At 39.9% G+C, this 25951-nt stretch overlaps 1 protein-coding gene across 9 annotated transcripts in view; it reads right to left on the bottom strand.

The window, feature by feature from the left end:
- The window catches only part of LOC306886519 (transcription factor SOX-6-like), a 152483-nt gene that overhangs the window by 52114 nt on the left and 74418 nt on the right, over positions 1-25951 (bottom strand). For all 9 annotated transcript variants that reach the window (XM_079443689.1, XM_079443690.1, XM_079443685.1 and 6 more), the window contains 3 exons: positions 20795-20884; positions 10238-10410; positions 8407-8475 (listed from right to left, as the gene is read on the bottom strand). In XM_079443689.1, the coding sequence (XP_079299815.1) occupies positions 8407-8475; positions 10238-10410; positions 20795-20884 (332 nt within the window). The remainder of the gene's footprint in view (positions 1-8406; positions 8476-10237; positions 10411-20794; positions 20885-25951) is intronic.

Below are 25951 nucleotides of genomic sequence, written 5' to 3'. Positions count from 1 at the left end.
GGTCTTTAGTCCGAACAAATGCACAAATGAATGAAATACTGAACAAAATACTGCTGTCTCTTCTATCAAGCAGTGACGATGTCAAAACCTCTATCCTCACTCTTCCTGTCGGCACGAGTGATTATTTGATCACACAGTGAAAAGCAATACTAAAGACATTGCCTTTACAGAAAAACAGAAAAAGCAGTGATCGGCCAAGCGGTCAGTGTTTATATTCTTAATACTCGAAACTGTTTGAACTGCCATTAAGCATTCTACCTTCGTCCATCCATTAGCTTAATACCGAAAGCATCATGGCCCGCTGGTGAGGATGTAACTATTAGGCCCGTTTTTATGCGTCATTAAGTTTTAAAACGGGCCTACATAAGCTTTATTGTTCGAACCGCACATGACTTTATTTAACGTCAGCGTTTCTCCTGCTTCGTGACAAGAACTCACATTTCATAACTAATTAAATTGATCCCCCGCACCCCCTCCAACCAAGCACACTAAATGGAATTATTTGTATCCAAGTGTCAATATATTAAATCAAAGGGGGCTAATGAGTCGGGTCACCGCTTTCTTTTATCTCCGCTCTCGCATGTTGGGCTCTTCATCAGCTAACAGTCTCCGCTAAATGGAGGATGAGCGCGTTTCAGGCTCCGCCGCACTGGGCTCAAGCCAAGAGGATTTGATGAGACCGTTATGGCCATCATCCTGGTAGAAGTAGAAGCTAGCATACCCCACACCATAAAGAGAAGGGCATTAGCGTGCAGAAAGACGCAGAGATGTAAACACACGCCCACGCTCATTTCTTTCCTTATTACAATCCATTTGCCTGGCAGACAATGCTAATTGGCAACACATTCTTTTTTAGCATAGCTTGTTTTCAGCGCTGTCTCCGCATAAATGAGACTTTAGCATGAAAGATCACAAGGGTGCTGGGAGACAACCAAAACCATCTAACAAGAGGCAAATTAGGAGCATTATCTTTGTTCAATTAGACACCCCTATATTTATCTAAAAAAGCCAAGCTGAATTATTCACCATTATATGGCGCCTGGTGCATTTGAGGGAGCTTAATGAAATATTGGATTTAATTGTTGTTCATTGAATTAAAAAGGCAAACCAAATGGCTCTAGGCTAAAGACAAAGCTATGGTAATTAGCTTCTTGTGCAGCGGCTAAATAAGGGCGATTGTAATACGACTGAGAGGAGATGAAACCGGCGTACAGTAACCGGATTACAATTCTCTTAACACGGATTCCGTCGAGCCGGAGGGAAATAGAAAATATGTTAACAGGCCAGAGTCTATTTTAATATATGACCTTCTCCTTAAATAACTTGAGTAAACTACAAAAACAAAGCATTTATTTCTAATAGATCCCTCATGTTAATAAGCGAATCGGTTAGAGACACATTTTCTTCTCTCTGAAAAAGATATAACGAATGAGTTCCTCAAAGTCTTGTGTGTTTAATTAGGAGGCTCTGTTCTGTCTGCGCAGACAGGGTTTCTTTTTGTTCAACTTCCCCTGTGAATTCTGTCACCGCTCTGCAAAATAGTGAGAGGAGAGACCTGAACACTATTATGCAACTTCTCAGAACAGACTGCTATTATTCCTCCATCTCTGTTTGTGAGCTTTGAAATGCCAAAAACGACGAGAACTGCTTTTCAACCTGTGTAGCTCCTCATGCAAACTGTCAAGCTTCTTGAGTGTGCATCAAGTTTTATAATCAAATAATGCTATTACACATGAATTCAGGATTATTTACGATTAAATGAGTTTGTCCTGGGCAGCAGAGCCGGACGTGTGTGTTTTGTGTTTGAGACCTGGCTCTGATTAACCCTTTAGCCTGGCCTCCTCTCCCACTGATAAACAAGGCTATAAGGGCAAACTCACAGTGGCCTGGGGAAATGGTACACATATGAGAGAGATCAGTCTCACACACACACAGACATTTGTCTATCAGTCCACAGGAACAAAGGAATATCCTGAAGGCCCACTCTTCCTCCGGCCTCTCAGACTGTTCACAACACACAAACACACTGGCACATTGTGTCTATCATCTGCACAGGTCGTCTTTAGTCTGTCTGGCTTCACTATGCTGGTGGTTAGCAGTGTATAATTAAAAAGAATCTTTAATCTGGAGGCTGTATGCAGCTATTATCAGTTAACCCTTAGAGGCTCCCTGCTGCTCCCCCACACCATTTAAAACCACATGTGAGGGAACCTTTCCTGCTTTGAAGTGAATGTTGACAACAGCTTCTGCTTTAGCTGTAATAGTGCCACTCCTCTGCTACTGAGCTGGAATGCAGATCTTATAGCGCTGGGAAAAAAAACTAACTGAAAAATGTAGAATGAATCTATTATCTTCATTTAAACGTAGCTGCTGATAAATAAATAAATAATAATTAAAAGCCAGAATTATTTCAGATGGTGTCTGTCAGTGTGCTGATACTGAAGAGAATGTACAAAACCCAACATAGTAGGAGTGAGTGATCATTGAGATAATAAACAGGCCTGCTTGGAATCTGTGCTCATAAAACAGAAAACTCAAACAAATATCTGAATACAAAAATTCCATCTCTCTTCCTTTCATTCTTTATTTCTCATTATAACTGCATGCTGAAAAAGTTCCATTCCTTTTTGTGAGCTTTGAAATACCAAAAGGACAAGGTACGGCTACTCAGCGTGTGAAGATTTAATTTGTTTTTCCTCATTATAATAGCAGTTTGGAAAAAATTATTAAATCTTTAAAAATTTAATAAGTAAAACTTCAGCTATCCGGGTTTTTTTTTTCATTTTCACTATTATTTCCCATTGCTTTTATATTAAATGTATATGCTGTCCAATTAAAAATAAACTCCCATTAATACACCTATAAATATATACATACTTTATATAATTATTATTTACAAAGATAACAAATATAATTATATATATTATATAATAATACATATTTTTTTCATTTTAAGTATACATTTTAATTATGCTTTTACATCTATTTTAACTTCTTCCTCCGATTAATATATTTTACCAAATAAATTTATCAAATGCATTCCAAATTTCCATGATTTCCCCCCCAATCAGCTTGGGAAAAATGGGAAAAGGTGTCTAGGAATGAGAGAAGTGGATGAGAAGTGGTGCTTGGCGCTTGCTAGAAGAGGGTGAGAGATGGAAAGTAAAAGATCTGTGTGATCCAGCCGGTGCTGGCAGGAGAAAGAGGGGAGAGGGAGAGAGAGAGAGAGGGGGGACGGGTGGGAGGAAGAAAGGGGGGAGGACAGCGGAAGACAGCCACGTGGAGGTTTCTCTCAGTAGAGTAGCAAGAGGAAGTGGAGCCCTGGGGTTAGATAAGTAGAACCAGGCCTGTACAATGACAGAGTGTTTGAACCGGTGGCCTGCTTTAAAACACAGGAAGCGACCGTCGGCACAACAATGGCCCTACACGGACAAACAGCATCTCTGTCCATTGACAAACAGAGCTCAGTGTACCTATCGCTCTCTCTGTCTCTCGTAGCCGCACCGTAAGAAGAGGGAGAACAAGATCGGAGCTAATAAACTCTTGTTTGCTGTGATATGAGAGAGTATATGAGTGTCATAATGGAATTCTCATAGAGAAAGAGTTGTTTAATCTCAACAGGAATTTTTCCTAAAACACACCACAGCCTCATCTCTTCTCAGTATCTAAAGTTCACGCTGACCTTTGAGGGAATCATTCTTCTCTTGATGATTGTGTGTGTGTGTATACAATAAGATGAGCCTGCCTCCACCTGTGTGTTCTCCTCCCTGCGTCACCTTAGCTCACATCGTACCAGCCCCAGCGTGCAGGAATGCCTGGAACCAAACCAAGTCTGCGCTAGAGATGCACGTCAACCCGGCCCAGATCATCCCTGAGTCCAGCCTGGGAATTCACAGCTGCCGTCGCAAAACACAGCCCAGAGAGAGACAATAGCACCTAATACATATGCACACATGTACAGGCCTTCTAAATCTCAACTGAGCACAGCAGCTGTAATCATAAGTATTAAGTGTAAGAGATGTATGAGCTCGGAGGACAATGAACAGTCTCTCCTGACAACCTTTTGGACAAAGAAAGCCTTTTTGTGCTCCAACCTCATATACACAGACATTTTTGTCATTATGGGGAGCTCAGGCAAAGCAAAAGAAAAGGAAATTTAAATGGAAAAGTGATTAATTACATATCAGTATTATTACGTTGATCAGAAACATTTGGTCATAAATTTCTCTGTTTGAATACTCATTCATCAGAGTGTTGTTTTAGTTTTTAGCCCAAGAAACCCAAAGAGAAATTTAAGAATTACAAATGAAAGAAAGAAAAATGATTGCAACCATTTGAAAAGAAAAAGAGAAACTGAAAATTTTAAGCATTTTGAACAACTGATGCAAAATTTGTGTACTGATGTAAAATTGCTATCAATTATCAATTTGTTACCAAATATCAATTATGATAAAATATTATTATATGAATTATCAAATAAATTATAAATAAAACATATATTTATATATTATAAATGAAAAAAACAACAACAAATAAATAAACATTTTAATAAATTAAAATATACATACACAAATATTATATTATATTATATACACACATTAACATTACATAAGAAATTATATTATTTTCTAAAAATATATTATATTTCTTGGACTAAAATGCATGTATTTACAGAAAATTAAAGAATCCATTTCCTCTCCACTTAATACAATTTTTGTCTAAGATAATGACTTGAGATATTAAAGATCTCAGACATATTTTTTTTCTTTCCTACGGGAAGCCATCCACAATTACAACTGATTGTAATGGCATGAGGGCGAATAAAACAGTGAGTGGAACTGTCAAGGAGACTGGCTCTTTGTAAACAGGTCAGCGGAACCCGAATCACTTGGCTTGATTAATACAGATTCTAAGAACAACCAACACAGGCTTGCCTTCCTGTTGGAGGCAGTGGCTTTTACATGGTCTTATTTGTGCGGCTTTACTTGTCTTACATAAGTAACACATTTTCTGTTTCAGATCAAGATTTACTTCGACATTTGTTTTTAATTGTTCCTAAGCCTCTCCTTCAATCTCTGATGGCGCTTTTAAGTTCGTGCTTGAGTAACATAACAGTAATCCGGTCCCTGGACGGAATTAGTTGCCATATGAAATTTCTCAACAAGAGGCTTTTGGCTAAAGGAATAAATAAGAAGTAAAACCTTGAGCTTGAAGTTCTGATAAGCCTCTAATGCTATAATCTAAACATCTGTTATCTGTAAAACAAGTGACATTGTAATTCCCAGAAAGACAAAGTCTCAATCGCTTCATCTCTCAGAGTTCTTTGTACAAAATGTGATGAAACAGAGAGAAGAGCAATTTAAAAGTGGTTTGATTTGGGCAACGCACAGTGCCCAACTCCAGAGAAAACCAGACCTGATTTTCCAAGCCGACGCTGCATTGGGTTACAGGCCCAATGGTTTTATTTGGACCACGTTCAGTCCCGTTTACAGAATCCAGTGATGTGATCAGTTACATCATCAATAAATGTCTAAAACGCCACTTACCATGTGAGCCAAAACAGTAGCGCTTTGAAGGGGAAGCTGGCTCTTTAAACCACGCACACGCTCCACGCTAACAGCGGGGAAACCCAATCCCTGCAAGCTGTTTTACCACTCAACTTTTACGTCTTCTACATGAAGGCTGAAGAGCTTGTTTGGAGTACTAATTAACTCAAAGCTGTTGTATATTAAGAGCACTGGGCATTTTTTGTAGAGCTAGCTCTAATGAAAACAGAGTGCCAGGGAACTGCATTAGCAAGCCTCTTTCTCTCGCTTCCCATTGCATCCTACTCTTGTCTTCCAACTTATTCTTCTTTACGACAAGCTGTGGGCTCTGGAGACGGAAGTTAAATGGGTCACAAAGGGAAGCAATGGTAAATATGGAAACAAAGATAAAAAGCATGATAAGATGGTATACATCCTCAGCCTGACTTTCTTAGTAGCTCTGTTTTTGGTGGTGTTCTGGTATAAAAATGTGTGATTACAGTGTAACAGCCATTAACTGGAGCTGATGGAGACCATCTCTTTTGTTTTAATCTTGGACAAGAAATTGGGCTCCATAAGCTACAGTCGAGATATATTTTAAAGTCTTCAATGTCACATGATCCTTCAGAAATCAATATGCCGATTTGGTGTGAGAGAAACATTTCTTATTATTACTGATATTGATAACAGTTGTCCTACTTGGCTGCTTAAAGGTATAGTTCACCCAAAAATGTAATTATATACTCACACTCATGTTGTTTCAAACCTGTATGAGTTTATATGTTGAACAGAAGATATTCTGAAGAATGCTGGTAATCAAACAGCTGATGGTCCCCATTGACTTCCATAGTATTTCTTTCCCTACTATGGAAGTCAATGGGGACCAACAACTGTTTGGTTCTTTAAAATTCTTAAAAATATCTTGTTTTGTGTTCAACATAAGAAAGAAACTTCTACAAGTTTGGAACGACATGAGAGTGAGTAAATGATGACAATTTTTTTTTTGATCCATTTAAGGCTCTATTGTTGAATGAAAGTATTAGTTTTTTTATTTTTTATTGTAGTGTATATGCGCAATACAATGTGACAGTTAACATGATGCTACACTTCCATTTGTACTTTTACAACAGCTTAGCTAATGTCATGCTACTGAAAAAAAATACTTATGCTAACATAGCAACTTCAATTAGCTACTCTTCAGTGCACTGCAGGAATGACAGTATAGCATAGCCCAGCTGTTTAGGATGAGCTCTCTCACTAGTTGAGAATATCCAACTCCAGAAGCCTCCACTCCTAAAGGTAATTAAACTGTTCACACAAACTCTTACTGCCACTGAGACACAGAGTAAGCATGTAGAGGCCTGTCTACTGAAGAGCGAAGAGTGGTACTTCTCACACACATGGCGTGGTAGAGTGGTAGTAGCACAGTGGCTAGTTCTGCAGGCTCTTCAACAGCGCCTTTAACAGATTGGGCCTTTCTCTTGAGAAGTGCACTTGAAAGAGATTTTACTGCTGAGCTATAAATCTGTTGTGCTTCGGGGCTGTGTAAATAAGACAGTGGTTTGTTTTTACCTGACACATCTGAGCAGAGAGAGAAAGAAAGGCTGTTGGTTAACCTCACAATGATAGGTAGAGCGCTGAGAAGAAAACCGGCCTGGATTCCTTTCTGAGGGCCTCAAGCTCAGGGGCTTTGAAGTGGAAGTCAAATGCAGAGGATGATATAAGATGTGAAGGAGAGAGTGAACAGTGAGAACTGAGAAATAAAGAATGAAATGAGTGTGTAAAATGTGAGAGAAGACCAGCTGACATAATGGTGTATTGGGTGTGAATCTCGAATAGAAAATAGGAGTGGTGATCTTTGTACCTGTCTCCAGTGAATGTACAAAAGCAAGCGGAAAAAAAAGAAGAGAAGGAAGAGAGTATCTCCAGGCACGGGCTGCTCATGTTGCCCTTGGCTCTTATGTGTGTATGGTGTGTGTAAAAGACCTTGACCACTGCCACTGACCAGCTTGTGTACATCCACGTCTCCTGACTGGGTGGTCTGCTAACCTTGCTTGATTGAGAACCACACACCACGCAAACCAACGGCTCACAAACACTCATTCTTATCCTGCCCTTTCTTCACATATACGTCACATTTATTTATGGCGTTCTTGTAAGCATTCTCTTTATTCCCCCTCCTTTCCATTTTTTCATTTCACATAATTGCTTGATGGAGAGGGAAAAAAAAAGCGCAATCCACTTTGTGGCAAGAAAACGGATTTGGGTGACCACAGTGTGTACTTTGCAACTAATCCAATTCAATTATTTTTAAGCAAAGAGCAAACTTTCAATGAGCCTATTCTTGAAGCACACTTATAAAGAGAGACCTTCAAAAGATCACTCAAACTGACTTAAAGCAAGCAGCAAATATTTGCAAAAGGCAAGGTTTGCGCAATTTACAACAAGATATGTTTACAGGCTCGTCGGCCGCAACGGAGTTAAGCAAATTACCTCAACGTGATTTTTCCAATATTGGACAATGGGAAAAGGGGCTGACAGTAGCGACTGTTTTTCCGAAGCCGCTGCCACATCACTGTGCTGGGACAGTGTAATTTCAGAGGCATTTATCACCGGCTTTCATGTCTCAAACCCTTAGGGCACTTATCCACAAAACATGCAAACAGGCACCACTTGGTGTCATTAAGCTTTCTCTCATTTCTGTTTTTTCCTTTCCTTCATTAATTAGGGAGTGATAATTATTCTACCCATCTATAGCCCCTTCCCGAATTACCATTGGCCAATTATCCTGATTGGTGACAGTTGTAACGTGATTGATGACAGCTGTAAAAACAAAATAATGTTTTTTGACAGAACGAAGACGCGAAAGTCGAGCACTGACCTGGATCTGCTGCTGGAGGAGATTGATTTTGTGCTGTTGCTGCAGAAGTTGCTGCTGTTGTCTGGCAATCTGTGAAAGCACAAAGATTCGTTTAGTTGAACATCGCTAGAAACCTTCGAACATTAAAGGATGCACGTTATCATAGTCTACGAGAGAGCAACTGAATTTATTGTACCATGTATTTATGCAGACAGATAATATATGCAATCAGAGCTTGTGGGTAACATCTCTCGTCCACCAATTGACCCTAATGACTGTAATCAGAGGACTGCTAATGTGTATTATACCCAGCTCCGGGCCTGGCCGGGGCGATGCGCCGCGGGGTGAAAGACTGGCTTGTTTATGCAACCTAGGAGTGGTCGGGTCTGCCCAAGGGTGGGCTCTCGACGTTAAGCACATTGCCTACTCACACTCTCGCAATTTCTCCCAGCCCCTGCAGACTCCCCCGTTCCTCCTCCTCAGTTAGCCTGACAGCCTAGGTTTAAGTGTCATTTAATTTTCATTTTCAAATATAATTACAAAGTGTTCACTGTAAGATATCGCCCGTCTGCAAATGTGTCAGGATTAATTTGTGCTGGCTTCTTCACTAGTGTCAACAGTTAATTACTGTGTCGTGTCTGGATGGCTAAATGACATCCTAACTTCAGGCACCCCGCTTCCTCCCTCCCTCTCTTTCTCTCTCGCTCTCTTCTGTCCTCCTCTCCCTCCATTTTGTTTGTCATTAATGGAAAGGGATACGGTTTTGAACATTTGCAAAACAGTAAATTCCTGAAATAACCGTTTATTAAAATCAGCTGAGCATACAATGAATATACAATCCTCATAAAGTTGAATATTAATGCGGCGAGCCGGGTGACATTAATAGGGTGAATTAGAAAACATGCATCTGTTTCAGGTAAATGCAGACCAAATTAATATGCACCTATTCATCTGCATAATAAATTGACAGCAATTATATGGTTTCGCTATAAAAACATTGAAGATGTAGATGGATCTTGTGTGACATTAACGGAGCTCATGAGCTGCTGATGCGTTCAGTACGCCTCATTTGCTTGATCTACACATGCTTTTCGTGCAAAGTTTGATCTAATTGTGATCAATTTCCCTACCAAATTACATTCTTCCATATTTCATCAGTTATATACAATAAATGTAACTATGTGCCTTCCTCCTCACGACAGAGTCTGAGTGAAACATCAAGCCATAAACTAAATTAAAATATGAAATCGCTAAATAGAAGTCATTACCTATTTAAAAGCAAATAAGAGCAATCTTGTTTTAAGTGCCACCTCTGATAAATGAGGCTGTAAAATGAGTAAATGTAATGCATCACTGATAATATCTTTATTAAACTAGCTTTAAACAAAACAACAGGATTTATAGGACATATATACTATGAAGCCAGTAAGAGATTTGCATTTGAATTAAATTGGCCACACTCCACAGGAAGTTGAATTGTAATGGCAAGTAAAGGAATTTACTGAATTGTACTTAAAATAAGCATTATGGGAAATAAATTTCTTCTGCTTCGTCCACAAAAGTTAATTTGAAAAAAAAAAGTAACTGATGAAATATAGAAACCGATTTCAAATTTCTATAGGTAAAATTTCAAACATTTTACTTTTCTCAAAATGTTTAAAAATTCAAATTTTGTTCTGATTAATTTTGCCATTCTATTTAAAAACTACAGTATGAATATATTTGAATTTCAATTCCATTCTACGTCCTTACATTCTCAACTCCAATTAAATTCAAATTCAGGCACGGACTTTAATTCTGATTTATGACTTTGATTCTGAATGGCGCTCCACCCTGGTTTGCACATTATCACCTGCTCTTGCTGTTGGCGTGCCAGCTCCATTTGCTGACGTTGTTTCTCCATCTGTGAGGCGGCCAGTTTCTTCTGCTCATCATGGGCGGCCAGGAGCTGCTCTCTCAGGCTGATGAGCTGTGTGATCATAGTGGAGAGCTGTCGCTCCTTCTCTGCGAGACTTTCTGGAGTACCTGCAACAGAACACATGTAGTCAAACACAAGGAACCAAATGGTAAAAGTGAGAAAAAGCTCTTCTCTCCATGATCCTGTACACTCTCCCAGCAGTGAGAAGAAAAGGTTTACATCTCATGTTACATCAGCCAGATGTCCCTCACCTCTTAAATAGAGTCTCTCTATATGAAGGCAAAGGTCAGTTTTCCTAGAGACAGAACAGCAAACAAAGCAAGTGGTGGAAAACAGAGCCTTGTTAATTGATCTGCGCCTCAGGGATATAAAAAGCCCACAATCGAGAAGCTCCAGGGATCAGCAAGTTTTTTTTCGTTTTTTTCTCGAGAGGACAAGACAGAGTCAGCAAATGCTGAGCATCGAGTACGTCTCAGTCCAGAATTCCTGAAGACCACAGAAGGCGGTCCGGGAGGGAAACTCTAGCTCCTTCAAAGCCGAGAATGGTATCATCCAAACAGCCTCGGTCTGGTAACGGAACGGCTTGAAAAACGGATTGAAAGTGTGAAGGTCACGAGTCCCGCTCTCTCTTTCCACTTCTGGTGATCGCGGCTTCTTGTAGAGATGGTGAGGAATGGAATTGTTCCTATTAAATAAAAGGAGCTGTCACAAGACGAGTGAAGGTGGCAGATTAGTGACAGACAATACAGGGCAAGTGTGTGTGCAACAGTTGCATGACTGGAGGCGCTGCCATGTAATGACTGCTCTCAATTCTCATTAAAGGAGGAGCAGGTACAAACACTTCGGAGCTGCCGTGCCTCTCGCAAACAGGGTCACCGTCACCTCTGTATCCTCTCATTATCTCTCTCGCACACATCAAACAGCGTAATCACACCAGACAATGTGCGTGCCTTCAGCACGACCTCCCATGAGGCCGTGCTGTACCTTTAGCTAATCAATGCTAAGTGATCCTGCCTCTGGACAGTAACCTGATGCTTCATGAGAACAGTACGATCGGCTTGGCTAGCGGCCAGCTCAGTGTTAAATTCTTTCCTGGGTGTCTTCCTGTGCTCCCCTGGCCACATCTGTCTTGAGTTTCTCCGAAGGGGCTCCCTGGGGCCTGCTCTAGTTCAACTATTTTAATTTGACTAAACACCTGATTTATTTCATCTCTCCGATGAGAAAGGCCGTTTGTCTTAATAGGGCCTGTCAACCTCCAGCCCCCATTCAGAGCAATTTACTGGCCAGGCTTGCGCAGTGGCGATGAAGGAAAGAGGCTGCAATTCTCCATTTACCCGCTCTCTCAAAAAAGGCACCTAAAAGCGCCTATTCACTGCAACTGCGGTTTCCTCGGGCCTGAATTGACTTTTTATTCAGCCGACTACACTTGTTGTGAATGGCTTATCTGTAAAATTGATACATTTGCTACCGATTTTATTAACCTTTGGCTTGTGCCATGAAGGGCCGTATTTAGCGGACGCCGCTGTCGGGACTGACATCTGCCCCCGTGAACGCTCAAAAAAAGAAAGGGAGAGAGAGAGTCTGAAGAGGATGGGGACGGCAGAGCATCTCTCAGTGGACGAAGGGAGAGACACTTCACTGAGTCAGAAGGGCTGTTGGATGTCAAATAGCATAACTTGCTCCTCCTCCCAACGGAGAATGTCAGGGGCCTCTGGGGGAGGACAGGACTCATATCCTACTGAGAGGCAAACATCTGGACTCAATTCTGCCCACTCAGGAGCTCTCCGGACAACCCTCCAACTCGATCACACATTTCAATCACACAATCCGCTGTGCTTGATTCTGCTATACAACAGTTCGGAGGACACTACGGACACAGTTCGGAGGTTACATACCGTAATTATAATTTTTATGTTTTTTTTTTTTTGTGTAAAACTGTTGTATATATGTTGTACATGAAGTGGTAACCGAGCATACACACGTGTTACAGTAGCCGAGTTTTACAGAGGGGCCGCAAACTGTGGAGGGCCCAGCACAGGTTCTTGTGTGTGCGGAGTGCTGGTCTGCACAAACACCAACAGCATACTAACAGAGGCTCCATTGTTTCGTCTCCGGCTCAATTGTCCAGAGTTCACCCCAACCACCCCACCCTGCTACCAAAATGTCTTCCCGCTTCTCTCTCACTCCTGTTTTCCCCTACTCGGATTTCTGGCCTGTTCCATTGTTTTTTGACTATAACAGTAACTTCTCAGTGCATTATAGAAAGCTGAATGTTTTAGAAATAAGTGCATTAGAATACCAAGCAATATCTTTTCTGGGCTTAAACTGAACAATATTATGCAAGGCATTGTGCAAAAAAAGATTGCTTTATTTATTGCTTTATATCCTTTATTTATTTATTGCTTTATTATATAAGCTAACATTTATTTTTAATTATATATAGTTAAAATTTAAAATATTACATGTATTTTTTAAGCATATATATTTTAAGTATTGATCTAATAGCATTGTAAATAGTATGTGTGTATAGTATGTACAGTATATAGAATATAGTATATGTATGTAAATATGTATATGTATATAATTAAATAATATACAGATAGATAATATACAGATAAATATAAAAACAATTGAAAATTAATAACAAAAAAGTATTAAAATTACTAACACACATTAAATATAAAACAATAATAAATATTAAATAGGAAAAATATTTGCAAAATGTTATTACAAATTACTTCATGCCCAGTTTAAATCTCATAAATATGTATCCATATAAAAGAAATTAATACATAAATATATATGCAATTATTTATTTACTTGTACATATAAAAGTCAGTTGTAAGAATTAAATGAGAATAGTGTATTTTGGTAGTCCTGTTTTGGTATAGAGAATCCTGTTCTTCCTGCGTTGAATTATAGATCCCTTTTAAAAGCAGATAAAAGTTTTATTGGCAGGGTAGCAAGGGGAGAGCTCGGCCTGTATCTGTCTGCAGAGTGCTGACAAAGAGCAGTGGTGCATATTGCATTGCTCTTAACAGCAGTGAGTCTGGCTGCTCTTGTAAAGGTGTCTCATTGCATTGTCATTCGGACTTGACACGGTCTGGCCAGGAGATGCTAAATAATGAGAGCAGGTTAGGTTTGTCTAATTCATCAACGAGGACATAAGATTCCACTCAGGACCTTTGGCTGAGGAGGAAACAGAAAGAATGAGGGAGAATATGCGAAAGAGAGACGGCGTCAACAGAACATTCACCTTCCTCTCCCTTCACTGTCACAAACCAGATTGGATGACATTTCCCACAATGCCCAACTCGAATACCGGAGAGAAACAACTGCGACTGCAATGAATGAGCGAGAGAGGGAGCTGTCAAAGAGAGGGGCCACCAGATAAAAGACACTTTGTAGGGGTGCGATTTGTTCTGTCCAACAGCCATTCTGCTACCCCAGGCCAACCCAACCCCCCTTCCCCGCTAATCAAGCAGTCCCTAATTTGAGTTCCAAGTCCAGCACCAAGGGAAGAGAGGGCAGCTTGTTACTTTGAAGAGTCCCAAGTGAATAAGAGAGATAAAAGATCCAGGCACACACTAGGAAGAAAGAGGAAAGGGGGCGAAAGAGGGAAAGACTCTCTATTCTCTTCTCTTCCTTTGGTTAGGACAGCTGAACCATTATGACTAAATTTGAATGACTTTTTTCCCTCCCTAATGTCCGAATACTGAAATTTCTTTGTCTCTCCATCAGCTTTTGTGGATGCTCCCATATGCTGCGAGCCCATCCTAAGTAAATTAAGAGGGCTCTAAAAGCAGCGATTGTGCCCAGGCTGCGTCCGAACGCGGGCTGCACATAGCTGGCGTGTCTGACGTGGCTGGTGGCTCTGGGGCTGTGAAAAGGTATATTCCCATATATCTCAAAAACAGTCACTGATGATTTTCAGCCCAGCAATACATATACACAAAGACTAGCATTCATGGTCCCCCTTTTGATCCCCGAAGGTTCTTTTATTTGAAGAATCTGTGTCTATTGTCAATACCGAATAAAACAGTTCACGTAAAAAAGGGAATTAAAGAACTATTTGATTGTGGCTTGTCAGTGACCTCAAAGTTTGCATGGTTAAAATCACTATTAGAACGTTGTTGCATCTAAAGACAAGACCCAAGGGTGAAGATCAAACTAAATCAAAGATTAAAGACTGAGAACACACACAGGCACACACAAAATCATTATAATTCTGCTCAACTGACATTTATATGAACCTACACATGCAAATAAACACAACAACTGCATAAAACCACAAACCATTAAACAGCAACCGATAGAAAAAGAAACGTTTTATTAAAAATAACTAATTGTATGTAATTTGTAAAATATAAACTGAAACTAATTTGCAAAATAATTAAAATAATAATAAAGCATCATTTCAACTAATATATTAATTTAAAAAATGCTTTCCCTTTCTCCTGAATTGAGATGCAATGACCAACAGCTGTTACCTGGCCTGCTGCCCCATGCGATGATCGAAACCCTGCTGATCCTGCCAATAAAACTTCATTAACTAGCATGCACCAGGACCTGCTTGCACATGTAAGCATATGGCTCAAATCATCAACTCAAAAAAACCTTTCAATACTGCATTAAAATTTAGCATAATGCTAATTTACAGCTCTTGTCCAGGCTATAAAAAGAGGGCGAACGTCTTGTCCTCAATATTCACTCGTGCCAAACCGGATACAGCACTGCAAGCATTTAAATGTCATTAGCTATGCATGTAAGAAAAAATGTCTTGGAAACAATTTTCAATCAGAAATTGCTAGTAAATTTCACAAATAATTACAAAGAAATGGCAAGTACAGTAGAAAGCCTGTATTTTCAACATAATACAAAATAGTAATACTAAAATTGTTTTAGTCTTACTAAATTTTAATTTATAATGCAGACTGTAGATAAAAATATACAAAATAAAAGTTTCTAAATAAAAATATACACTTTTTTTGGAAGAAACAATATAATTGAATAAAAACAATTTTTGATTTTTTTTTTTTTGCCAATTTGCTAATAAATCTATTCTGGATAATCCATTTACATATAAGTATGCGTGTGTGTGTGTGTGTGTGTGTGTGTGTGTGTGACAGAGAGAGAAAGAGAGCGAGATGGCAGAATACGGAATGTACTCTTAAGTATGCGAAGTAAATTAAAATGCACTCCATTACATCTTACTACACACTCTCAACAAGGATTTTTATTTTTTCCCCCCTCCCATCTCAAAAACACTTGATTGACACCAAAAGTCAACAGAGTGGCTCTTAAACAGAGACACACTTCATGTTCTTGACGTTCATGGGGCACTTTAATACCGACTAATAATCTAATGACGACAGCAGCGATGCTCACGAGTGTAATTAAGATAATGCAAGAGCCCTGCTCTTCTCCCAGCATCCTCAGCATCACACAAACCTCTTCATTAAAGAGTCCTACCGAGATAACAGCTCAACCTGACCACATAACACACACACACGCAGACAGACGCAGGACAGAGAGCTCCTGGTATGCATTTCAATGTTCCTCCTATCAGAGTTGATTGGCACCGAGGTCACCGCTGAGAATGAAGCCGCCCTTGAACACACACTTTTAAAATCGCCCATTCATCACTCGCTCAGAAGCCTTGACCTCTTCCTGTTTTATTATTATTATCATTAGAGAGAATAAAAACCCTGATTAGACACAACAATCATTCAAGGCCTAACTTGTTCTCGTGCTTGTGTGCCTGTGCAGAAAGATTTCATTAGTAGCAATGTACATCCACTTAGGACCCTGAGGCTCAAGGAGGAGAGGAGACAGAGTCCGGAAACTCTACTGTAGTCGGAAATCCAGCGTGACACGCGCTAAAGCGGCCCAGGTATGGCCCTGCCAGCTCTTAAACAGCATTACACAGGCATGAGCAGAACATTAGCTCTGCGACCCACCCTCTGATAAACATCAGCTCTCCCGACACTGCAGTACACCGAATTAAACCCGTGTTTGCTAGTGGCACACATCACGCAAAGATGTTTCTAATTTGTGAATAATTGCATTATTGGGTTTCACCACCTATGTAGCCTGGGAACAGAGTAGCACATTGTGAATCTTCTTCAAAAATGAAAATATTTGCCTAGCAGGAAAGCTTAAATGCATGCCCTGTGGTTTAGTGAAGTGATTTTCCTCAGGTCTGAACAGCGTGTGTGTGTGTGTGTGTGTGTGTGTATGTTAGTGTGTGTTGGGCTGCTTCGATGGCTGTCTTCCCATCAACGCCCTCCTGTTCACAAGCACTTTCAATAACATCATGTGAGGAGAGGCAGCAAACAAGGTGTGCCTTTCTACAGCCAAACGCCACAAGCTAAATTCCTCAATTCATTAGGAGAGAAACGGAGCACAGCTTTCCCCGCATTCATCTTGCAAATGTGGCCCAAAGAATAATAATTTACAGTGGCTCATATTTCACTTGTGTACATAAGGGCAAACAGTTTGACTATTGAGGCATTAGGGAGAGAAAAATGCAGAGCGTGCTGCTAGAGGATGGGGGAGACGGAGGAATATTTCAGACGCTGTAATGGGTGGAGAAGGTTTCCTCTCTCTCGGTCAGGAACAATGCCTAAAAGGAGTAATGGAAAACAGTTTCAAATCTGGCACAGATCAAATATCAGTAAGCTGCCAGAAATCAGTTTTCTTTGTCCTCGCTTCAAAAGATGCTCAATTATTTTGGTAACATATTTGTGCTAAAATTATAAATTGAGTAAAATAATTAAATTACATTTCATTTCATAGTAATTTCATTATATAAAATAATAATTCATATCAATGTTTAGAATTATTATAATAAAAATATATATAAAAAATAACATGATTAATAAAATTATTTATATATCATAATAATAATACAAAATATAGAAAAAGATCAAAGTATCTCACATGATCTGTTTTTGTTTTTTCAAAAACGTCTAACTGTAAATTGAATAAATGTGTAAACAGTATAAAAACGATGCATTAACACTAACTTCAACAGTTCTAGTTTTAATGTTTTTTGTTTTGTTTTTAAATAATTATTTATTTTGCCTTAATGTATAATGCTTCATGTTTCATACCATATTTATTTTTTTAAATGGAATAGCAATGCATTAAAAAATAAAATACTGTTGTTATGTAAAAAAATGTTCATTCTTATCCCTGAGTGTCACATCACATACTGTATCTACATTAGCATGGGTTCTCTGCATTTATTGGAGCCATTAAGAATAAAGCTGACGTTAAATTGAATAATCATGTTTTCAAGTAAATCCAGCTGCTGGAACAATCGGCGCTCTGTACCCTCGCAGTCCGCTCTCTGTCCGAGAGCGCCTAAGCCAGGTACGAGTCACATCGAAATCACAGCCCTGCCGCTCTCTTAAAAAGCTTCTACTTATCTACCAGCCACAGGACTTTCTCTCCACAAGCATGAAGACAGTCAGAAATTGATTAGGCAAAGAGCGAGGGACCCCTTTTTCCACACAGCAGCTCTAGTCACCATTTATGTGGTTGCACGATGCTAAGATTTCCAACTTTCTGTCCTTTTCTGGGTTTCTGATACTTTTTGTATGTACAGTTTGATTTCCAGACATTTTGTCACATTTTTTTTAAATAGTCAGGGACACCTGAACGTTCAAGGCGATAGAAACAAAACGTCTCGGCGGCAGAAGGGCGGACCTCTGATTCACTAATGAAATCCATTAAAATGACAAAGCCGAATTAAAATTCCACCAGAATATTCATTTTAAATATTTTTTGGAAGTTTCCATCGAATAATGAAACAAGGGTGCACGGGTGCCGATGTCTTTAATTGTATGAAAAATTAAATATAGCTGAAGTGAATCAAAGCTTCTTATACACATTTAAAAAATGAAGGTCTTAATTGCATCAGCCGCACCTCTTTGCATTAAATTTGGTGACTAACACTCTCTGGCATATATCTGATGTGTTACTCTGTATTTGTTCATATATCTCTCCCTCTCTCTCTCTCTCTCTCTCTGACAATCGAGCAGGCACTGCTGTGGTTTGGAAGTCCTCCAGACATCCTGCTTCTCCTGCTTTGTGGTTTTGTTTTGCAGATCTCATCTCTCTCTTCACCGTTCCTCCTGATTGACAGCTGAGCTCAGGTATGAAAACAAACACACTGCTCCAGTGGCGGCGGGTGGAAAGTGATCCGTAGCTGACTCCCCCCATATGCCCTATACCCGCTACCGCTGCCCCTCAACCCTGAGTCGGTGTCAACATGAGGCTTAAAGAAAACACATAGGATTCTGCAACACTTAAGAGCACTTATAATCTACTCTGGCCTACCTCTCAAATTCATGCAGTAAATAGCCTGATACAATTTCATTTTACTAAATAAACAAGGCTTTAAAACCATCTGAAATGTGATTAACGTCAACTGAACTAACTGAACTCTTTACATGCAAACTGATCTAAAACCAGAAACCAATCTGGTGTGAAGACTTTGTTTACTTGTTTTGTGCAACAGAGTTAGGCAGGTCCGGACGTGTTGCAGTGCTTTAGAAAACAGGCCTAAGTGTTCTCTGAGTTTCAGCTTTTTTCCACTCTCTCTCTCTCTCCATTATTGTTCTTCGTTCCCTAAAGCAATCGGTTACTTTTTTCAGATCCTAAACTCTGTTCCTTACAACAGCGTAGTGCCTCGACAGGTTCACAAGGTGAAAAATATGTAAAGGCTTTAAAGAACAGCTGTGGAGATTTCAAAAGCAGCAAGAAACTTTATTTTATTCAGACGCACAGTTTAGCAGGGACAGCGATTCCTAGTCAATTTATTTATCGAACAAAGATCAAAGGCAGGTTTTTGTATTGTGGCGACAATGGTACAAAGAACTCTGGGTATAATGCACAATGCCATCGGTTCAAATATGAGAGCAAAAACAGCAAGGCCAAACAGGCAACAGCTTCCTTTTCATCCTCGTGCCATCTTTTATCCGGCGCTCTCCTCCATTAATTTCGAGCCGGAGGAACGTGTGGCCTTTGTATTGATTTTTTAACCTGACTATTAATGCGCTCTCTGATTTGTCATAACACTTTAGATCTTAATCATAAGTTGTATGTGTTTTCTCTTTTCCAGCTTGGTGCCTTTGTTTGTGTATTAATTAAGCAGACCTTGTGTGTCTCCAACCCTGAGCTTCCTTTTTAATTGCCCGTATTTACATCAGGCCGACTTCAAACGCAGAGAGAGACATTTTGTAAGGGGGAGCACAAAGGAGGCCTTTGAAATGTCTACAGTCATATGAAATGGCAGGCTAATTAGAAACCTTTGGCTGCCGGTATGATATGAAAATATTGCCTCGCTGGAAATCACGACGGAGGCCACTGGTGGGGTATTATCAACGCCTTCTACCTGTTTATACCTTTTAAACATGACCTCACCCAATGCCATTTATCCAACAGAAAAATACCCTGTAATTTAAAAAGATCTCCTTTCAAAAGGCTAAATCTTTCCTCGCCATTTTCTTCACTGCACTTTGATCTACGGTGCCACATAACGGGGGCAGGTACAATGAATCTGGTTTACTGAGATGTGATTTACATTTGGGGGTTCATTAAGGTTATTGCCGATGAATGCACTTATTAGAATGTACGACTGTTTCTTTTTCACCCTGCCCCTCCCGCCCGTCCCCACCCCCCACCTCGACCCCTCCTCCACCCACACGCCACAGAGAGTAAGTCTAATCCAATAATTAAAACCAAGGACAAATGTTATTCATAATTCTAAATAGTGCAGAGAAGGAACGGGGAACCATTAAGCGAGGGAACAAAAAAACAATAACACTTCTCTCCAATGTTATTACCCTTGCAATCTAAATCTCGCTATTAACTACCTCCTAAATGTCTTCTCCATTAAAAGCGCCCTGACATACTGATGCTATAACATCGGATATTCCAGCTGCTATGACACCTGTACCTCATCCAAATGAAAAAGCTGTTATCAAAGCACGTGGCGGTGCAACAAGAGTCAACGTAAAGCTCTGAGGATATGGGGTGGATTGGTGTCGGCAGGAATGGACGACAAACCCCAGCGTGCTAGTGAAAGGGAAGAGAACGAGAGTTAGAGATAGTGAGGGAGGAGTGCGTGGCTGGAGCCGGGTAGAGCTAGCGCGTTATCAGAGAGCCAGTGCAGTGCCATCTCTTACTACATAAACACGTCTCTGTAACAGCCAGTGCTAAGACCTGCTCGTACCAAAAAAAAAAAAACATCCCATGAACACCTTCACTGGGTATAAACAGTGCATGAGCTGTACTGTCTTCCAGTACAAACACACATGCATTCTTCTCCTCTGTCCGCTGTTTGTACCAAGCCTACGTTTCCATTGAGCTAAATGACAAAATATAGCTGCCATAATGTGCATCACACTCATATAACAGTCATTCTGAGAAGAAAGAGTAACCAGAAAAGGTTTATTTCTGAAAAATAGTTGTACTTCTTACCTTTAATTTCTCCTAACAGCTCGCCTGTGTTGAGCCGCTCCATCTTCTCTTTCCAGTCTTTAGAAAGGAGTTTCTCCATGCAGGAGGATTCTGAAACAAAAGCAACTCAGAATGAATCGGAATGCATATACAAAGAGAAAAAAATATATAAATACCAATAAAATGTATGAAGTACTGCTTTATTTAAAAAAGCAACCTAAATTCCATATTAGCTACAAAAAGAGAATTACCACAAACAGAATTTGAGTGAAATCACTCCATAACACAGACAACCGCAGTAAAGAGGCATTCATATGACAGTGTGCATTGAAATCCTCTGTATCTCTCAAATCCATAGCTTTGAGTATGACCCACAAACCTTGAGCAACAAAACTATTTGTGCTCATAGAGAAAAGAGGCCTCAAAGACAAAGCAAAAATACAGAAAGAAACAGGGGAAAAACCTTCCCATTGAAAAGGTGTGCTGAGCAAACTGAAATAAATAAATTGCGTCTGCGTCTCAGGAAAATTAATGTTTCACACCTGTCTTTCAACAGCCACAGAAAACAATACATGTCGATTGTGTGTTCTAACGGCTGGACTGTGGTAATAAAGTGAAATTCTAGAGATCAGTAGCTGATCAGTTTAGTTCATTAAGAGTATTAGGGGTGGTGTCTAAAGGTCATAAAAAAAATCTAAAAGAATAAATGCATTGAGGTTTGTAACTGAATGAAATGCTCTAATGCAATATTTTCAAGTTAGGTCAACTACATTCAGTGAAAGTGTCAAGGTGAATCTGTTTCTACCTAGGAGTGGGAAAATATCTTCTTTATGAAAGGTACACATTTTTTATATTTTTATTTAGAAGGGCAGATATGGTGTTTCTTAATTTCTCAGACAGAACACAGACAGAAGACGAACACACATATAATATGTGGATAATGTGAGACGTGACCCCTGGACTGTCAAAGGTCAACTGGAGAGGCTGAAAGAGTGATAAGAATGAGACGCCGCACAAAGAAAGACATTAAAGAGGAAGGTAGACGGGGTAAAATGGGCCCATTTGACTGGCCCCGCACAGCCGGCAATGATGAAAACAATTAACATTTGTCTGGCAGACAATGAATCAGGAGGAGGAATGGCTGGAATCCGCAGAACCGCAGCCCCGAGGTCATTGATAAAGAACACACTGCTCACCAGCAAGAGCTTGAAGCTCACAGCCTGGGTCAGCCTGTTCCCATCGTACAAACACACACACACACGGGACAGAGAAACGCCCAATCAAATGCACTAGACAGAAAGAAGAGGAATCGGGTGAAGTGTCCAAAAGGCAGAGTTTAATACATCAAGATCAGATCTCTACCTTCTCCAAGCTGAGGAGCTCTTTTCTCAGGCCGCGACCTCTGAGCAGAGGGGCTGCGGGTCTCATGTTGCCATTCGATGACATCATGGACAGGAAGAGTAGAGTTTGTTCCCTGTGTGAAAGGCTAAAGGGCACGGGACTAAAGCAGACATTCTTGCACGCCGCTGGCAGCCCTCCGGCACCGTAAGCTGTAGTTAAATTGCTTGTGAACACAATGGATCATTTGTGAACACAATTTGCCAAACAAAAGGGCACAATTGATGAGAATGGGAATGACTTTGGCTACTCTGTTGTGCATGTTTTGTGTCTGCGTGTATTGTAGTCATAGAGTATCTTGAGGTACTCCAGGCCATAGAACATTCCCAGTGAGTGACATCATCACACTCATGAATATGGTGTGATGAGATGTTCATCTCATGCCTTAAAAATTGATGTTGCAGCTATGCCTCCATTATCACGAGCACTGCTTTATCTTATTCACTAAAAAAACTCATTCACATACAGCATGTATGGAAGCCCTTTTTTGTAGCAATGTAAAAAAAGTATTTACTATCACCATTTGATCAATTTGATGCATCCTTGCTGAATAAATTTTACCTCTTTAAAAAAAATCTTAAAAACCCCAAACCTTTAAACGGTAGTGTATAAAGTTGTAATTGGAGGAAAAGGTTTCCACTGCCAAAAATAAAATATCAATAACAAAAAAAATTAAATAAAAAGTAAACAACAACCTTCTAATTTTGTAAACGAACTTCCATAAAATAATAAAAATCAAATAAAAAACTAGAACATCTAGGCACAGGAATAGCTTCTTCCCACAGGCCATTTCCCTACTGAACTGTTAAATGACTCCCAAGACCCCCTTAGTGCAATATTCCCACTGTTTAATGCAATATTCTGTAAATTCACTCCTATTTATTCATATCATCCTAAACACTGTGAACACGTACATAATCTTTAAATATATTTTTGAATATTTCTATTCTGGTCTTCATGCTTTTTTATATTTTTATTCTTTCATTTTATTGCTACGTGTCCTGTTGTTGAGGTTATGTGTGTACGTTGAAGCTATATTACCAAGAAAAATTCCTTGTGGCAATAAAGCTCTTTTGACCTGATCTAAATATGTGTACACTGGCAAAGAGAAAGTAAATGCACCAACAAAAAAAAGTGTCATCAGTGTGGGCATGAAAATGTTTGATAGCTTGCAAAGAGAGAAGAGTCTTTGGTGACGGCCACTGCAATACAGTGCAAGGTCACATCAAGGGGAGGTCAAATTTTCTTTGATTCTCCATTTCCTCCATTTCAGAGGGAACGACAGGACACCTCTATCTGGGTCATTCTAACATTATTTCTACTTTATTGACTTTCCCAATCCAGGACTCACAGTTTGTTTCCTTGACCTTGTGAGATGCTGCGACCCTGTGTTTGTGACTGAGGTCCCTTGAATAAAAGCGCTTCCTGTCACAACACTCTCCTCCCCTCAGATAATAACCACATACACACAACACACATACCAGCATATATATGTATAACAAATAGCAGTACATTCTTTCCTCCAGGCTGAAAAAAAGAGCTGGAAACAGAGAAACTTCCTTTTATGGCACAGGGCCGGGGTGGATCAGTCCTGGGGGGTTAAAAGGTTTTAGGGAAGACTTTTCCCATATTCCTCCTCTGCGTCTTACACACACACACACAACAACACAGAGAGCACTGCACAGATGCTTCCCCAGCACTTGATCATTAAGGAATGCACCAACTGTTGAAGATAATGCGGTGCCAGCTCCCATTCTGCTCCACTCTGCCTCCCTTGAGAGTGGCCGCTCCCTCACTCCTACACACACACACACACACTCTACAGCTGGAATGTGCCAAAGCTGTCCTCCACACATTTTTACCTGAGAGAGGTCTATAGATGACGGACAATGAAATCAACCGGTCCGCTACAGTTTGAGACTATACGGCTCGTCCTACATTTTGATGCGAGGATACTTTAGGCAAACAAGCGGTTAATGAGACAGAGGTCTGGGTTTTTTCAAAGTACCCTTATAAAGCTAGAACATTTTAAAGGAATTCAGATTAATAATAAGGGGATATTTTTTGCACAATTTCCCAAGTTGCATTCCATCTTCTCCGGAGAGAGCACTAATGCCAATGGAAACACTGCTTAACATCTGGATAATACTTAAATGTCATACTAACATATTACCGATGTAAAGAAACAAAAGTGGACCATTCATTTTGAAAAATCAAACAAAGCTTCAGCCACATCCATTCATCTCTCAGCACTGCTGCTACTTCAAATGAGAAACGCAGCACATCCCATTGAACAAGGTACATTTCCTTCCCACATCTGCATTCGGATTTCAAAATACAAAGAGTTCAGAGACAGTCTGACATTTATAGACACTGAAAACTGAGGAGGAAGTGTGGAAAAGACTTGTACTTGTCTGGAAAGTCCTGTCAGAGGCCTAGAACGAGCAGATAAATAAAGCAAGCACTGACTTTATTGTCGTTATCCTACGAGGGCCCCAAAAATCTCCTCATGCCCTCTTCGCCTCCGCTCGGATAAAGCATGGCGTGGCTCGAGGGAAACCAATTCAGCCCAGATGAGATTGGAATGAAAATAATAGCCCTTATCTGTATCCTTTTTGCATTTTCCCAAGGTTCCTCCATCTCAACAGACGGCTTAGCCCCTGCCACATCGGAGCCCTTGCCTGTCCCACTGATATGACATAGCCCGGGCACTGGGGAGAGGGCTTGGAGGACAACCCACTGATCTAAAACCTCCTGGGAACTAATTCTAAGAGACGAGAAGAGAAGACAATGAAGAGAGAGAAACAGAAAAACTTGTGTCTCAGAGTGGGTGTTGACTTAGTGTCACCCATCCGCACACTCGGGAGACCATCCCTGTCAAAACACCAGGATTAGAAGGAAGCACGCTCGGGCAGAAAAAATAGCATGACACAGTCCTCTTCTGGCCTGATAAAGCCAAAGCCCCTAGTCTATGAAAGTGCCATTACAGTTGTAAAGTCAGAGAGACTTACTGATCTCAGACATAAGAAGTGATGTAACCACCTTGACATACTAATGGTCGATCTACACCTGGCCCCTGCGTATTTAACCACTCATCCACAATCTGATCTCGACAACTCAGTTTGCTGCCAGAAACATCTTGCGCTTCTTCACAAAGCAGCTCAATTAAGACACCAACAGCAAAGATCCACTGACAAGATTACACCGATGGTCTTAAACAGATGAAAAGGAAGAGCAGCAGTGCTCATAAATCTCAGCAAAGATTCAGGAATTGTTTTGCGTGTAAATAGATTTTATCACCAGATGGAACTCAGAGCCAAAACTGCATGTCTAACAGAAACCATGACAGTGGAACACTAAACACAGGTAGCATTTGGCTCTTACCTTTGGCTCTTACTATTTTTATATAGATATATTAAAGACTGATATAAAGATACAAAGATATTATATAAATAATAAATATATATTAAAATTATAATTCTACAATATTTTATCATTTAAATATAATAATTTCTAATTGAAATAAAATGCACACAATAAATACATTAATAATAAATACAATGAACAAATGCATTAATATGCTACTTTAAAAAAGAAGAAGTTTGGGGTCAGTAAGACTTTTATTGTTTAAGAAAATATTTCTATTCAGCAATGGTTTTTAATATTGAACAAAAGCAGCAGTAAAGACCTTTACATTGTAACAAAGAAAAATATATTTTTAAATAAATGCTGCTATTTTGACTCTATTCAACTAACCCTGAAAAAATAAAGCATTAGGGT

Source organism: Barbus barbus, assembly GCF_936440315.1.
Source record: "Barbus barbus genome assembly, chromosome: 2".
In the NCBI taxonomy this organism is placed as follows: Eukaryota; Metazoa; Chordata; class Actinopteri; order Cypriniformes; family Cyprinidae; genus Barbus; species Barbus barbus.
This window is presented reverse-complemented; position numbering and strand designations above follow the sequence as displayed.